Source organism: Oncorhynchus masou, chromosome 16 (assembly GCF_036934945.1).
Source record: "Oncorhynchus masou masou isolate Uvic2021 chromosome 16, UVic_Omas_1.1, whole genome shotgun sequence".
Lineage (NCBI taxonomy): Eukaryota > Metazoa > Chordata > Actinopteri > Salmoniformes > Salmonidae > Oncorhynchus > Oncorhynchus masou.
The window spans coordinates 18077543-18094863 of NC_088227.1; the positions used below are offsets into that span (position 1 = coordinate 18077543).

Genomic DNA, 17321 nt, shown 5'->3' on the forward strand with positions numbered 1-17321 from the left:
AAGGTGTGTTGGAAAGGTTAAGCAAGCAAGCTCATTAAATTAAACATCTTTGTGGGTGATGTGGCACAACTGTAAATAAACATGTAATTATCACCTCTGGTTGAATTGAAATAAGAAACAAACCACTCATTTGTCAACCAATTGTATTGAACATACCAATTCCCCAAAATCTCCAGATTTCATTCCTTCAAGTTTAAAACTTCAAGATGGGACATATTGCTCACTTAAAAATCCACATTTGAGCTTTAATAAACATAGCTAATTCACCCAGTGCTAAAATAAAAAGATCCCAGCAATTCAGCACAATCATTGATATGGAAACATTATTAAACAGTAGTTCTGCCAAAAAAGACAACTAAGCAGTGATCCCTGTTGTTGTTGTGATCCTCTGGAGCTCATTCAATAAGGACCCAAGCAGGCAATGCATATTCTATCCTGTCATTAACAGTAAAAGGGGAAGTGGGGAACATAAACTGAAAACCAAAGCTTGTCCTGACATGAGGTTCTTCAGAGCAATTGAACAAAATCCCCAAAATGAATCCCTGAACGTTTGTTTTAATGTTGTGTCTATAAGACCATGGTCAAATTATTCGAACATTTTACAAAAAAAGAAAGAAAAGCAACAATGAAAATCACAGGGGTCTCAAAATAAACCCAGAGGAATGATATCATGGCACAATGTGTTCTTCTCCCAAAACAAGTTGGACACAACCTGAAACCAACCCTTCCTCGTGCCCTTTTTGGGTCAAGGTAAAAACAATTCCAGAAAATGGCAATGGCACAGAGCAACACTGTCCAATATCAACAAGACTAAATAAAATGATTGCTTCACTTTTCTAAATGTTCAAGTATCCCAAGTGGAACTGCATAGCCCTGAAGTTAAGTTTACATCTTAGAATCTCATCCCACACTTTCTCTGCTTAGACTGAATAGCTGTGAGGGTTGTTAAAAACAGAATTGTGGCAATCACAATCGAGAGATTACCTATCATTCAAATGAATGTAATTAGTTACATTCCGTAGCTTTTACATACTAGACACTAGGGTTTTGCTGGTATTGCATACATAGGGCCATACCTGAACAACATGTCGTTGCTCTGAATCATTTTTAGACAGACATTGTGCTTTGGGGGTTGAGCTTGGCCAGAGACTATGAGCAGACAGACAGGCCCTTGTTCTCATCAGAAGAAGGGGTGTTAGGACTTCTTTGGACAGTGCGATGTGGAGTCCGTGTTGAGGACCTCAATCATGGTTCTAGTCGTTGGGAAGGTTCCTGCTACTGACGGAAGACTCTGGTACCACACTGGTAGGCTAAGAGAATAAATATAAAAAAAAAATATATATATATATACACACATAGTACCAGTCAAAGGTTTGGACACACCTACTCATTCAAGGGTTTTTCTTATTTTTTCTTATTTTCTACATTGCAGAATAATAGTGAAGACTATGAAATTACACATATGGAATCATGTAGTAAGCAAAACAAGTTAATAAATCAAAGTATATTTCAGATTCTTCAAAGTAGCCATCCTTTGCCTTGACAGCTTTGCATTTTCTCAACCAGCTTCATGAGGCAGTTAGCAGGAATTTGTTTCAATTAACAGGTGTGCCTTGTTAAAAGTTAATTTGTGGAATTTATTTGGTCCTGTGTGGCTCAGTCGGTAGAGCATGGCGCTTGCAACGCCAAGCGTCGTGGGTTCGATTCCCGCTAGGGCCACCCATATGTAAAAGTAGTGGCCCCAGCCGACTTGTAAGTCGCTTTGGACAAAAGCGTCTGCTAAATGGGATATATTTTTTATTTTTTATTTCCTTCTTCATGTGTTTGAGCCAATCAGTTGTGTTGTGACAAGGTAGGGGTGGTATACAGAAGAAAGCCCTATTTGGTAAAATACCAAGTCCATATTATGGCACAAACAGCTCAAATAAGCAAAGAGAACAGTCCACCATTGCGTTAAGACATGAAGGTCAGTCAATCTGGAACATTTCAAGAACTTTGAAAGTTTCTTCAAGTGCAGATGCAAAAACCATCAAGCACTATGATGAAACTGGCTCTCATGAGGACTGTAACGGGAATGGAAGACCCAGAGTTATCTCTGCTGCAGATGTTAAGTTCATTAGAGTTAACTGCACCTCAATTTGCCGCCCAAATAAATGCTTCAGCGTTCAAGTAACAGACACACCTCAACATCAACCGTTCAGAGGAGACTGTGGGAATCAGGCCTTCATGATTGAATTGCAGCAAAGAAACCACTACTAAAGGATACCAATAATAGGACTTGCTTGGGCCAAGAAACACAAGCAATGGACATTAGACCGGTGGAAATCTGTCCTTTGGTCTGATGAGTCCAAATTTGAGATTTTTGGTTCAAACCGCTGTGTCTTTGTGAGACAGTAGGTGAATGGATGATTTCCCCATGTGTGGTTCCCACCGTGAAGCATGGCGGTGGTGGTGCGATGGTGCTTTGCTGGTGACACAGTCTGATTTATTTAGAATTCCAGCACGGCAACCACAGCAGTCTGCAGTGATACGACATCCCATCTGGTTTGAGCTTAGTGGGACTATCAGTGGGACAATGACCCAACACACCTCCAGGCTGTGTAAGGGCTATTTGACCAAGAAGAAGAGTTATAGAGTGCTGCATCAGATTTTTTTATTTAACTAGGCAAGTCAGTTAAGAACAAATCCCTATTTACAATGACGGCCTACCGGGGAACAATGGGTTAACTGCCTTAACTGTTCAGGGGCAGAACAACAGATTTTTTTACTTTGGCAGTTCGGGGATTTTATCCAGCAACCTTTCGGTTACTGGCCCAATGCTCTAACCACTAGGCTACCTGCCGCCCCCAGATGACCTGGCCTCCACAATCCCCCAACCTCAACCCAATTGAGATGGTGTGGGATGAGTTGGACCGCAGAGTGAAGGAAAGGCACCAAACAAGTGCTCAGTATATGTGGGAACTCCTTCAAAACTGTTGGAAAAGCATTCCTTATGAAGCTGGTTGAGAGGATGAAAGCTTTGCACTCTCTTGGCATTAAGGCAAAGGGTTGCTACTTGAAGAATCTAAAACATAACATATTTTAATTTGTTTAACACTTTTTTAGTGACTACATGATTCCATGTGTTATCTCATAGTTTTGATATCTTCACTATTATTCTACAAAGTGGAAAATAGTCAAAATAAAGAAAATGAGTAGGTGTCTCCAAACTTTTGACTGGAACTGTATATGGTTATCAATACACATAGAAATAAATAAATTGGCCAACTTGTGTGTTTAAAGGTGATGCAAGTGGATATGCCGAACTACTCACCTCTTTAAATTCATCCAGTTTTTTGCTGTTTTACTAAAGCTGTCAGGACTGTGTGTTGTCATGGCTTCAAAATCAACCAACTGGAGGAATAAAAAATTTAAAAAAAATCATAAACAAGGAAAATGCTTAAAAACAGGCTCATCGATAACTACATATAGTATACATGATTATGAATAACACATTTTCCACCACTGGAAAATGTAATGTATTATAATGACGTGGTGTAAAAGAGAGCAAAACTATTCAGCAATATTACCTTCCCTTTGGGGATTCTGCCTATCACCTCCTTTCCACTGGCCATCAGTGCTCCCATGACAACAGAGTATGCCACAACACTGTAAAGGGAAACGGGGACAAAACATAGAGAAATTAGACAGATTTCATAACTAAAAAAAACGTTCACAAATTAAAATCACAATTCAGACCGACCAGACTGAAAACTGTGTCGTTACATCATGTCTTGACGGTCACAGCAGAAAAACAATGACTTGGATAACTCCTTACCTGGACCCTCTGGAGAGGGGCATGAGATTACAGAAGTAGTAAACCAGGGAGAGAATTAAATTACACACTGCATCTGCATCCTGAAAGAGAGAAAACAAAACCAATTCATACTACAGGGTCCACCTAGAGGTAATATCATTATACAACAATGGGAAACTGATACTGCATGTGGGCCGTCATGATTTAAGTCAGGTCTGAAGTTTGATAACTGAATTTTAACTTGGGAGGGACCTACTAAGTCCAATAAGGAACGGAATAATGGACAAGGTTAGGTAGCCCCGTGCAAAACTGTCCGCTCCCAATTTTTCAGGGGTAGAGAGTGAATCTATCAACACGACAAAAGGACAGTTTTGGATTTACATCAGATAGTAGAGCAACATTATGGATCGGATTGTTGAGATGGCAATTCATTTCACAACTGGAAGCCAACACTGACAGTCAGACAAAAGAAAACAGAGGCAATGGAAAACAAGTGAGAGAGAGAGAGCATACCCCAAGTTCAGTGGACAGCATGAGAGCCTTGCCCTTGGCAGTCAGGTCTTTATAGATGGACTCAATCTCAGACTGGTACTGCTGAGTGCGTTCCTCTGTGGTCTGGGTCTCCACTGAGAACAGCATGTTGCCCACTCTAAGGCCACACAAATACACACCGTCTGAACAAACACTGTGGTCTGTAACATGGTCCATACAACCGCCGTGGTGCTGTACATCAACATTCATCAAGGGACAGACAACAAGGTGCATTTTAGTGAAAGCTACAGGGTTAGAGCTGAGAAGAAGCTGAATCATAGTATTTCAAGCCTTGCATTCTAAGGTGTCTTAGAAAGCTTGAGCTGAATGACAAAGAATTCATATCGGTTCAAATGATTTAACTAGGCAAGTCAGTTACAATGATTGCCTACACCATAGGGGCTAGGCTGTTTATACACTGCTCAAAAAAATAAAGGGAACACTTAAACAACACATTGTAACTCCAAGTCTATCTCACTTCTGTGAAATCAAACTGTCCACTTAGGAAGCAACACTGATTGACAATAAATTTCACATGCTGTTGTGCAAATGGAATCGACAACATGTGGAAATGATAGCCAATTAGCAAGACACCCCCAATAAAGGAGTGGTTCTGCAGGTGGTGACCACAGACCACTTCTCAGTTCCTATGCTTCCTGGCTGATGTTTTGGTCACTTTTGAATGCTGGCGGTGCTTTCACTCTAGTGGTAGCATGAGACGGAGTCTACAAGCCACACAAGTGGCTCAGGTAGTGCAGCTCATCCAGGATGGCACATCAATGCGAGCTGTGGCAAGAAGGTTTGCTGTGTCTGTCAGCGTAGTGTCCAGAGCATGGAGGCGCTACCAGGAGACAGTCCAGTACATCAGGAGACGTGGAGGAGGCCGTAGGAGGGCAACAACCCAGCAGCGGGACCGCTACCTCCACCTTTGTGCAAGGAGGAGCAGGAGGAGCACTGCCAGAGCCCTGCAAAATGACTTCCAGCAGACCACAAATGTGCATGTGTCTGCTCAAACGGTCAGAAACAGACACCATGAGGGTGGTATGAGGGCCCGACATCCACAGGTGGGGGTTGTGCTTACAGCCCAACACCGTGCAGGACATTTGCATTTGCCAGAGAACACCAAGATTGGCAAATTCGCCACTGGCGCCCTGTGCTCTTCACAGATGAAAGCAGGTTAACACGAAGCACATGTGACAGACGTGACAGAGTCTGGAGGCGCCGTGGAGAACATTCTGCTGCCTGCAACATCCTCCAGCATGACCGGTTTGGTGGTGGGTCAGTCATGGTGTGAGGTGGCATTTCTTTGGGGGGCCGCACAGCCCTCCATGTGCTCGCCAGAGGTAGCCTGACTGCCATTAGGTACCGAGATGAGATCCTCAGACCCCTTGTGAGACCATATGCTTGTGCGGTTGGCCCTGGGTTCCTCCTAATGCAAGACAATGCTAGACCTCATGTGGCTGGAGTGTGTCAGCAGTTCCTGCAACAGGAAGGCATTGATGCTATGGACTGGCCTGCCCGTTCCCCAGACCTGAATCCAATTGAGCACATCTGGAACATCATGTCTCGCTCCATCCACCAAGGCCACGTTGTACCACAGCCTGTCCAGGAGTTGGCGGATGCTTTAGTCCAGGTCTGGGAGGAGATCCCTCAGGAGACCATCCGCCACCTCATCAGGAGCATGACCAGGCATTGTAGGGAGGTCATACAGGCACGTGGAGGCCACACACACTACTGAGCCTCATTTTGGCTTGTTTTAAGGACATTACATCAAAGTTGGATCAGCCTGTAGTGTGGTTTTCCACTTTAATTTTGAGTGTGACTCCAAATCCAGACCTACATGGGTTGATAAATTTGATTTCCATTGATAATTTGTGTGTGATTTTGTTGTCAGCACATTCAACTATGTAAAGAAAAAAATAATTAATAAGAATATTTCATTCATTCAGATCGAGGATGTGTTATTTTAGTGTTCCCTTTATTTTTTTAGCAGTGTATTTCATTTCTCAAGCGCAACCATTTATTTTTTTGATAATGTTCCACACTTGAGGAATCCTATACAATATGTTTCTCACTGCAGCTCTTGCCTCTTGCAGTTTCTGTGTTTTTGTTCTGCAACCCCAAATGGACTGATTGTCTGGTTCTTTCCCATCACGGGGCTTTTTGGGAAAGGTAGATTTTATTTCCCTGTTCAACATGGTTTTAGCAAGGAAAGGATTAGTTGTTTCTACTACATAATGTAACTGGAATGCAATGTCAACAAACAGACCTAGAACATTTGTTAAAAAGTTCCCAGACAGAAACATCTGAGCTGTGAATTCAAATGAACAAAAATGTTATTCATTGAAGCACAGGTAACTGCCAAAATAAAGGAAACAGCAACATACAGCGTCTACATAGAGCGTTGGGCCACCACAACCCGGTGAACAGCTTCACAGCACCTCGGCATAGATTCTACAAGTGTCTGGAACTCTATTGGAGGGGCGCGACACCATTCTTCCACAAGGAATTCCATCATTTGGTGTTTTGTTGATAGTGGTGGAAAACGCTGTCTCGGGCTCCACTCCAGAATCTCCCATTAGTGTTCAATTGGGTTGAGATCTGGTGACTGACATACCAAACCCTGCCATTTTCGCACAATAAATGATGTGAAAAATTCTCAAATTTCCATTTGATTGGAAAATCTTAGGTAAACCACTGATGGAGATAGACTATAATGTCAAGAGCTCAGTTCTTTATTCATGTATTAGAACCAAATAAACTGACCTGTCTCCTGTTATGGTGATTGTGAAGCCGTCATATTCTTTGCCAGGGTCTTTTAGACTGGGCACCTTGGAGTTAACTGTGAAGCCATCTCTCGTTTTACTGTTAAACTGCTTCAGGATAGAAATGCAAAACAGCAGCAAATCAGACATTCTATCAGCGTTGAAACACAAGCCAAGTTGACCTAGATCAACTCTGATCTACATGATATGACACACACAACTCAGTAGTTCCTAGATGCTATTCCCATGAATAAGTCAGGCCTCAAACCGAAAACACTATCATACTATTTTGAGGAGTCAATATTTTCTTATCAGGGTGTTGTTCCAGGGCTTGACATTCAGGTAAATTTGCCAGTGGCTCACCAGGACAGTGCCAACTGAAAACTACTGACGCAAATGAAAAAATAAATAAAATACTGTCCAGAGTCAAGATCTGACAGGAAAGTGAATGATGCTCCCATAATTTCAATAGCAAGTGATTTTATATTTCATTTGCAGGCTGAGTAGCCATATACACAGTTCATACTGGCAAGCCAAATTCAACGACCTACATTTTACATTTCATTGTTGTTAGTCTATAGATCTCCGCCCCACCCACAACAAAAAACACATTATACAAAAAAAGTATCATTACCACTTGATGAACATTGCATTTTTCATATCCCTACACAATGTAATTATGCATTGACATTCACATTATGTTTACATTCTAAAATATGTCAGAATAATGTGGGCATTGACTGACTAAATACAACAATAGATTATCCTGACACAAACACACTAATGAAGTCTGTCCATGTGGTAGCTTTACTCGGTCTTGCCATTTGAGAAGAGTTATTGAGGGGTTATTGTATCCTAAAACGAGAAAGCGAAATAAAATTGTAAAAAAATGTAATTGAACGCTTTGTATGGAAAAGCAAGTTGTGGCCAACATTTGACATTGTCTCTCTTGCTCATAATGCTCGGCTTTACCTTATTAACGAAATCAACAGACTAGCGCAACACCCGTCAATTGAAACAAACAAAAGCGGCAAAATCTCTTAAAAACCGATCAGAAATTAAATCCCGGAATAAGTATATTGCTACAAGTGTCTGGAAGCATATTCAATGATGCCTTCATTGTGCATCGCAAATATTCAACCAAGACTTTAAACTTCAAAAGCCTTGCCTTAGCGTTTACTGGTGAGCTAGATATCACAACTTGGAACATCTTTCCTACCCCTACTGTATCACTGTCGGTCGTTGATGAGCTGCTCCACCAAACAACCAGCTGTTTGAGAGCTGCACACCCTCTCTGCCTGACAAATTATCTAGGCTGTGCAACGCGCATGTGATAAATAATCAACAAACTAACAGCTTCGGGAATTTAGTTTTTTGAATCAATTATATAGCCTAGATTAAAAATAGCATTATTACAACAACAAAAATCACTAGCCCATGTGGGCCACTGATGGATATTATCGACTGGCCCGGAGGGTTTCCTAAACCCCCCCTGTATGTCTAACCCTGTGTTCTTATTACCTTCATTATGGGGAGAAGGTCTTCCACCGTGTTCACATTTTCCAGTGCTTGTCTGACTTCCAGTAGGCCTCTTGGGTTGTATGCCCTGAGGACAATGCATCAGTAAGTCAACATACGGTGCATTCTGAAAGTATTCAGACCCTTTCCCCTTTTCCACATTTTATTAAGTTACAGCCTTATTCTAAAATGGATTATATTACACACCCCCCCCCCCCATAAATCTACACACAATACCCCGGAGACCGGAAAATAGCTGTGCAGCGACATTCCCCATCCAACCTGACAGAGCTTGAAAAGATCTGCAGAGAATAATGGGAGAAACTCCCCAAATACAGGTGTGCCAAGCTTGTAGTGTCATACCCAAGAAGACTTGCGGTTGTAATCGTTGGCAAAGGTGCTTCAATAAAGTAGAGTAAAGGGTCTTGTATACGTTTACTTTGTATACATTTGCTTTGTCATTATGGGGTTGTGTGTGCAGATTGATGAGGAAAACAATTTAATCCATTTCAGAATAAGGCTGTAACGTAACTAAATGTGGAAAAAGTCAAGGGGTCTGAATACTTTCTGAATGCACTGTATATCACCGTGTAGAAAATATTTCTCTAATAAACAATCTGTATTTTCTTTAAAAGGCACACCTGTGGTAAACCAATATTCTGTCTTTGATGAAATTGAGTATGTTGTCAAAGTAGGCCAAGTATCTTATGTTGATGATTTGTCCTCTGTGGAAACAAACAAAACAGGAAAACCACATAATGAAAAGGAATATCTAAAAACAACTTGACTCAACAGTTGTGTCAGATTTACACAGCGACTATCTTTGAGACGATTTGATGTCATTTTCCTTTAGGTTACCTGATGAGGTTAATGTGGTTATTGAACCCTCGGCTGAGACTTCTGGCAGGCATCTGGTCCAGCCACAGAACAGGCTGGTCTGGATCAGCGATCCTTCAGAGGGACAGAATACCACAATGACTTGAAACATGTACCAAACCTCCGACTGACAATACAGAAACAGACAGGGTGGTGATTGACACTGCAGATGGCCCATTGTGGTAATAACATTTTGTTTTAAAAAAAAGTTACTATAAAACAATCTCACACCCAAGCCTCACCTCCTCCATTTGACGGCAATATCAAACATGTCTCTCCACTGCATCTGCCTGGTTTTGCCGTTGACTCGCACCTTTGAATTGCTCCAGGTGCGCTGCATAGCCTGCATGACCTCCAGGGTCGCTAGGCCCATGGCTATTGAGGTGATACACAGCACACATTCAATTTCAGAACTTGGAAATATACTGTTATGGAGCTACTGGATTAAAGCCATAGGATGGGGTGAGACGATATGTATTCTAGAAAGACCAACATGTACAATAGTTTGTTATGTTGAAATGAGTTCCAGCATGCACACTGTTTTTAAACAAAGGACATGTTGTTCAGGGCTGTTAGTCACATTGAAACTGACAGAATTACTTCATCTGATTTCAGCCAAGAATGTACAATAGATTTGAGTCTGAACTCTAATGTGCTCAGGATCTCACCCACCTCTGTGTATTCTGCGATTGGGAAGAAATCCTGGTGTGTCGTATTGCATAAGGGCACCAAGGTGATCAGCAGCGCAAATCAGCTTCTGAACTTCAATGTTGTAGCTTTCAAAGTTCTGAGGTAGAACATCCCTACAACGGCAAGGCACGAAACAAGATCAGTTGGGCAGGTTACAAATGAGTTGAATAGCACAAACACTAAGTAGGTCAAAGTCATCTACTGTAAATGAGCCTGCTCCATTACCCATCAGTTAGCCTATACTACTATTATACTACCTATACCTGGCAGAAAATACTGTACTATGTTCAGTCAGCAGCAGGTGCTTAAAACTCACTTAATATGAGGCTGCAGTCCTGGCTGCTCCTCATAGTCCTCTATAAGGAAAGGAAGGTGTTTTGCCCAGTGGTTTTTGAAGTTCCCTGGAAGATCCTGATCAACATTGTATTCTGCCACAGGTTTGTCGAGATGTGAGTGCAAGTAGCGAGAGTATTCTGTGGGGGGGAAATGACATGAGGAAAATTCTAACCATATCTCCATAGGCAAGAAATTATCAAAGACACAACATTCCGCTCCAGGTTGAAATGTTAGTTCGGGAGGTCACTATAGCTGGCTAAACTCCTCGGTGAAGGAAGTTTCTGATGAACTCCACCAAAGGAGTGGAGCTGAGACCAGGCTTTGTGGAATTCAACGTAGGCTACATCGACTCACTCAAGGTCAATACTTACATTTCAATGATGAAATGCTTACCTTGTACCCATGTTTTTCATCCGTAGTTGCGTGCCTTTCTTCGTTTGCTGAAATCCACACTTTTTCAATAAACAATCAAATACAACCGCCGACTGTTTGCTCATTGCTGTTGCTCTAAAATGGCAACTCAGCGCAAATGCGGCAATTGAATCGCAACAAGGAAACAGACGGTGGCTGTATTTGATTAACGTTTACAGAAAAAGCATGAATTTCAGCAAAGAACGGCACGCAAATACAGAGGACAAACATAGGTAGTACATAGTAAGAATTTCATATTTTAAATGTCGTTTTTTTAAGTTTTTTTAAAGAATTGACCTTGGGTGAATCGATTTTAGGTAAGCTGAATTCCAGAAAGCCTGGTCTCTTCTCCCCTCCGTTGGGGAAGTTCATCAGGAACTTCCTTCACTGTGGAGTTTAGTCAGCTAAGGTCCCTAATGCTACGCTCACCTCGGAGGTATTTCACTTTGAGATATTCAGAGCTTGCCTTCTGGCCCAGCAGAGGGTCATTCAACATGACTTTAGTCTGAGCCTTGATGCCTTCATAGAACTGGCCCATGGACACGTGGCTCAGACCCTTCATGTACTGACATACCTCGTTGTAGGGCTCCAACTGTAGACACCTCTGAAAAACACAACACGGAGATGTTACACATCAAGTCCAATGACACACATAGGTGTAAGAATTTAAAAAACAGAGGGAGGGAACCTCAAATTAACTCTGACTCAAAGTGGATGTCACTGCAGTCACTTAACCTTTCGGTGTTGACTGTGTGAACAGCCTGAGGCTAACAGCTCTAGCCTGGTGAGTCATGACCCCACCAAAACACATTCTCCACAGGCAGCCTGGGAAGCACATGACAAAGTCATGCAAGGTGATGTAACAGTAACCGTCATAGTAACGCGTGAGGCCTACTGAGTCGCCACAGCGGGGCTGCTGATGGGACAGTAGGCAAATAGGCAGGGCGTTTACACTGCCAAATGCTATCATGGGGACAGAGAGAGGATATGGAATGATGACGACAGTCAAAGTGTGGCCTACGTGACACAAGTCTGATCAGGGGCACGGCACTGCTGTTCGTTAGACTGCGATGCCATCAACCGCCTGATGCCACAGTGAAAACAAAGCATCAGCAGAATCGCTTGTAACGGCTGGATTGATATTATAAAGGGAGTGGGACAAGTATTGATCCAAGGGGGTTCTCTCTAGGCAGCCTGCTTAGAAAAACTGATGCAAATGAGAATCATTTGAATGGCAGGCCAGCCCCACTCTAGCCAGTACTATTGCACATACAGCCCACAGTAAAGCAGTCTGTTATCATGAGAGGGGAGATGCAGAATAACTAATTCAGCTGTACTGTAATTGGTAGACTGATATCGTGTCCGGAGAAAGAAGCTGTGCGACGCGGCCATTACCTTGAAGTTGCCGACTGCCTCCTGGAGACTGCCATGGTGGTACAGCATCATGCCTCTCAGCTGCAGAGACTGGATGTGGTTCTGGTTGAGCATCAGGGCTTTCTGGAAGCTCTCCATAGCTGCCTCAAAGTCTCCAAGCTCCCTACAGACAGGACACATGGATCACTCACTGCATTGGCCCCATGAGTACTAAGGCCCTGACCTTTTCCTGACCAACGATGTGAACTGACCAGGTTGGAACCAAAGCAGGTCATAGAGCCCACTGTACCTGTAGGCCTGTCCGAGACTTTTGTACGCATCTATGAAGTCAGATTTTAATTTCAGGGCCTCCTTGAATGTTTCGATGGCTTCCTGAATGGGAGACAAGATTGTGTCGTAAACATGCAGTGATTTAACAAAAACAAAACAGGCTACACTGGTAGTAACTGTGATTTTCTACAAAAATGTCTATACCTTTAGCATTCCTCTGTGGAAGAATGTTAGACCTTTGTATAGCATAGCAATGGGCTGATTTTTCTTCAGATCCAAAGACTGTTGAAAATCCTCCATAGCTGCCACATAATCCTATTTGGGGAAAAACAAAATCAGAAAACCAACTATGAGAACTTTATATATCAACACCACCAATCAGAGACCCCATTTACAGATCATGGTTTGTCAGTCTGACCTCGGCAATAAAGAGCAGAGTTCCTCTGTGTCTGTAGAGGCGGGCGGAGGGCTGGAGCTGGATGGCTTTGGAGAGATCACTCAGAGCCTCACTGATCCTCCCAAGCGGAGAAAGGATCTGCAAGTATATTATTCAAGTAAAACTTGACACAAATGAAATCCAAAAGGTCTAATGGTCTAGTAACTAGACTACTTCAAGCCATAGCGTTAATACAACAGCAGTTGCCTCCTGTGTAAGATTTCTTTTTAAAGCCTGCTTAAGAGAATAACACTGCCCTCACTCATTTGTAACCATTTTTGCATGGGGTGACAGAGAAACTTGCCTCATTTAAAAACAGACATGCAATGAAAGCATGATAGTAAACACCAATGAAAACCAATACCCTAATGCAAGGTATAACACAAACAGCGGGTTAACCCATGAAGCATTAACAGGCCTAGCATTATCCTCACCTCTGCCCGCTGCTCGTACACCTCAGGGCGGTTGGGCTCCAGAGTGATGACTCGGCTCAACTCGAACAGTGCCAAGTCTGCATTCTTGATGTCCTTCCATAGAAGGAGAAAAGAAGAGAGACAGTGTGACCCCTATTGGACTCACCAGGACACACAAAAAAAGAAGAAGGCCACTCGCAGCCTACATCAATCACGTCCACTGACAAGCACATATGCTAACTGCTGAGCATTGCAGATTAGATTTTTATTTATGATGTGTCACACTGAAAACATTTGCTGTGAATAAAACTGCTGGTATCAACATTCTGTGAACTAGTATCATGCCGCTGTGATCACTTACCTGCAGACTCTTTTTCCCGTATGCTATCCCTCTCCCGTAGATGGCACTGACCACCTCTGGATCCCCCTAGTAGAGGACAACACACACTGATATGTCCTCCATTGCAAACTGCACAACATATTCAAAGCAGGGAGAAAAGAGGGGAAGTACTGTAACGTAAACAAGGCAACAGTAAACATGTCGTCCCCCACGAATGATGCAATTAGTGACAATAATTCAAAGCAGACTACACTGACAGTAACAAAATGTGTGCCCGTTATAGCGCCATGATTGTTCTCGTCGATATGAATGTTGTGTCTTGAGTGTTTGCAACATGTGTACCAAATGTTGTTACAGTATGATTATCTGTGACTGATTTAGATGCATTTATGTGCCAGACCACGCCCACGTGAATGTTCATTGGTCAATAGCGGCCATGTTATTTTAAGTACTAGTCTGGAAAATATTGCATTGAGAGACCTTTGACCTTAGATGCCGTATAACAAGTTTCATGCGGGTTGGTCCTTCTTTGCTAGAAGAGTACCGTTTTAAGTGTTTAAAAAATTCAAAATGGTGGAAAAGCCATCATGGCGGGCCATAGGGGTTCCTGGGGCGCATTTGTTCCTTGTGAAGAGAGGGACCTACATACTGAATTTCATGACTTTATCTCAAATGGGGTGAGGGGCGTGACCTTTCAAAGTTAGCATTTTCAATCGCTTGTTATAGCGCCACCATATGGCCAATTAGTGTAATTTATTAAATGCAGGATCTCTACGGCAAGACGCATCATTCACCCAAGTGTAGTCAAAATCGCACCAGTGCTGTCTGAGAGATTGAGTGAGACGAACGGAGACAGATCGACAGTTCGGGGGCCGATGAAGTCTGTATGTCTGTCTCTCTACTATTAATATATTTGTCTAAACAAAAAAACATGCATTATTCAGAATTGTCAAGAAGGCCAGACCAAGACATGTACAAAGATGAGTATTGTAATTCATGCATCTATGAATGAATGTTAACCAACCTGTAGTAACAAGGAGAAGTGTTTGATGGCTTCATCGTACAGGCCATTGCCAATAAGAACATATCCTATAGCTGCAATGAAATGAATAATGAGAGTCAAGCAATGTATAGCTAACACTCCACAAACCAAACTCTTTCAGGAATAACTTCTTACCAAGCTCCTCATTTGTGTTGTGGTTGTCCACTGCAAAAGGGAATCGCTTCTGCTCTATGAACAACTTGGCTTGTCTCTGTTTGAACGAAGACAATGGTAGTTAATTCCACTACAATGAGTCAGTCAAACAGAAATGCCCAGGCAAAAGCACTGAGATCTCAGTGAATTTGCTGCATCTCACCAGGATTTTCTCTGCGTTGAGAGAGAAGACAGACTCGCATGGTGGGTTACTTCCTTCCTCACAGTCTGGGTCCTCCAACTGTAGAATAAAGGACTCTGTAGGGAAATATACAGCATCAGACAACAAAGCACCCAGACTGCTACCAACTTGGTCATTATGGTGACACACACACATAAACTCAGGTGTGATATTTGGATGTACCGATCCTGTGCAAGTGTTGTTACACGTGGTCTGCCACTGCGAGGACAATCAGCTGTCTGTCCTGTCTCCCTTTAGCCCTGTCTTAGATGTCTCACAGTACGGACATTGCAATTTATTGCCCTGGCCACATCTGCAGTCCTCATGCCTCCTTGCAGCATGCCTAAGGCACATTCACGCAGATGAGCAGGGACCTTGGGCATCTTTCTTTTGGTGTTTTTCAGAGTCAGTAGAAAGGCCTCTTTAGTGTCCTAAGTTTTCATAACTTTGACCTTAATTGCCTACCGTCTGTAAGATGTTAGTGTCTTAACGACCGTTCCACAGGTGCATGTTCATTAATTGTTTATGGTTCATTGAACAAGCATGGGAAACAGTGTTTAAACCCTTTACAATGAAGATCTGTGAAGTTATTTGGATTTTTACAAATTATCTTTGAAAGACAGGCTCCTGAAAAAGGGGACGTTTCTTTTTTTTGCTGACTGTGTGTGTGTGTGTGTATAAAACCACACGTTTATTAGGTACAGCCATCTAGTGGGTTGGACCCCCTTTTGCCTCCAAAACAGACTGAATTTTTCAGGGCATGGAAATGTTGCTCAATTGGTATCAAGCGACCTAACGCGTGCCAGGAAACATTCCCCACACAATTACACCACCAGCACTAGCCTGTACTGTTGACACCAGGCAGAATGGGACCAGGGCCAGGGCATATGTTTTTCCATTCCTTATCTGTCCAGTTTTGGTGATCGCGTGCCCAGGAGCTGCTTCTTCTTGACTTTAGCTGATAGGAGTGAAACCCGGTGTGGTCGTCTACTGCAATAGCCCATACGTGACAAGGGCAGACGAGTTGTGCGTTCCGAGATGCCGATTTTAACACCACTGTCGTACTGTTATTTGCCTGTTTGTGGCCAGCATGTTAGCTTGCTCCATTCTTGGCCATTCTCCTTCAACGGGCCGTTTTCACCCACAGGACTGCTGCCGACTGGATGTTTTTTGTTTGTCGCACCAAAGACACTGTCATGCGTGTCATCTGTTTCTGAGATACTGGAACCAGGGCACCTGGCACCGACGATCATACCAAGCTCAAAGTCGCTTAAGTCACTCGTTTTGTCCAGTCTAACTTTGAATCAAACAGTAACTCAATGCCTGCTTTATATAGCAAGCCATGGCCTCGTGACACTGTAGAAGCGAATCATTCTCGTGAACAAGGTGGTGTACCCAATAAACTGGCCCTGAGTGTATAAGGATCAAACATTGGCAGGCTTCAAGGCTTCTTTCTACCTGCAATGAAGGGACTGCTCATCAAATACTAATCCTGTATTGTTGATTGAGTCATAAAAGCCTCAACAAGTTGTGACACTTCAGTGGGAACCCCATGGGATGATCTCATTCATTCATTCAGCTGGATATTTTTTATTCATTTGCAAAGTAATTTGATTTTCTTTCGCTACAATGCACATTCCAATACATAACCTGTTCCAACAAGACAATGAATGAGTCCGCGGGAGTTGAGGTGCGCTCTGGGTTACGTTCACGCTCAGGAAAGGCGTGTACTTGCTGACATCGTGTTAAAAACTTAGATACATAAGGATATCATAGCACTGCATTATTCGGGGAAACTGGGGACCTTGTCGAAGTACTTTCTGTTAGTCTTGAAAGATTAGTTGCGGGGTCTCTGATTCCACCCTGACCTTTACAATCAAATCCTAACCTCTACGAGTTCTCTCTCGCTTGCTATGTAACTTCCTGTTAACGGGTGCGGAAGAATAGGTTTGGTTAGTTTAGCTAGCTGCCTACACAGCGAGTTACGAGGACGTGGCAAAACTGTGTTAAAAGACCGCTTACCGCAATCCGTTGTGTATTCCTCCCACTCTGACGGAGAGCTGCAACCATGTTTGTGCAGTTCGCTATTGAAAAAAGTGAGTGTGGAGAGGTATTCCGTGGAAAATATAGCACGGGATAAGTACAGAAGTGAGAGAGCTACCACAACAACACTGCCAGCAGGTGCCATG

General features: G+C 42.8%; 1 protein-coding gene across 1 annotated transcript; it reads right to left on the reverse strand.

Annotated features, from left to right (window-relative positions):
- Positions 1-126: 126 nt before the first annotated feature.
- LOC135557584 (tetratricopeptide repeat protein 13-like) lies at positions 127-17320 on the reverse strand. The gene is made up of 23 exons (XM_064990996.1): positions 17155-17320; positions 15115-15209; positions 14934-15009; positions 14781-14851; positions 13778-13843; positions 13438-13530; positions 12986-13102; positions 12772-12882; positions 12587-12669; positions 12319-12460; positions 11353-11527; positions 10493-10649; positions 10159-10289; positions 9729-9861; positions 9469-9561; positions 9252-9335; positions 8614-8698; positions 7094-7203; positions 4310-4445; positions 3818-3897; positions 3570-3648; positions 3314-3393; positions 127-1310 (listed from the first exon to the last, which is right to left on the reverse strand). The coding sequence occupies exons 1-23, from the start codon at positions 17318-17320 to the stop codon at positions 1196-1198; spliced, it is 2478 nt and encodes an 825-aa protein (XP_064847068.1). The 3' UTR covers positions 127-1195.
- Position 17321: the final 1 nt, after the last annotated feature.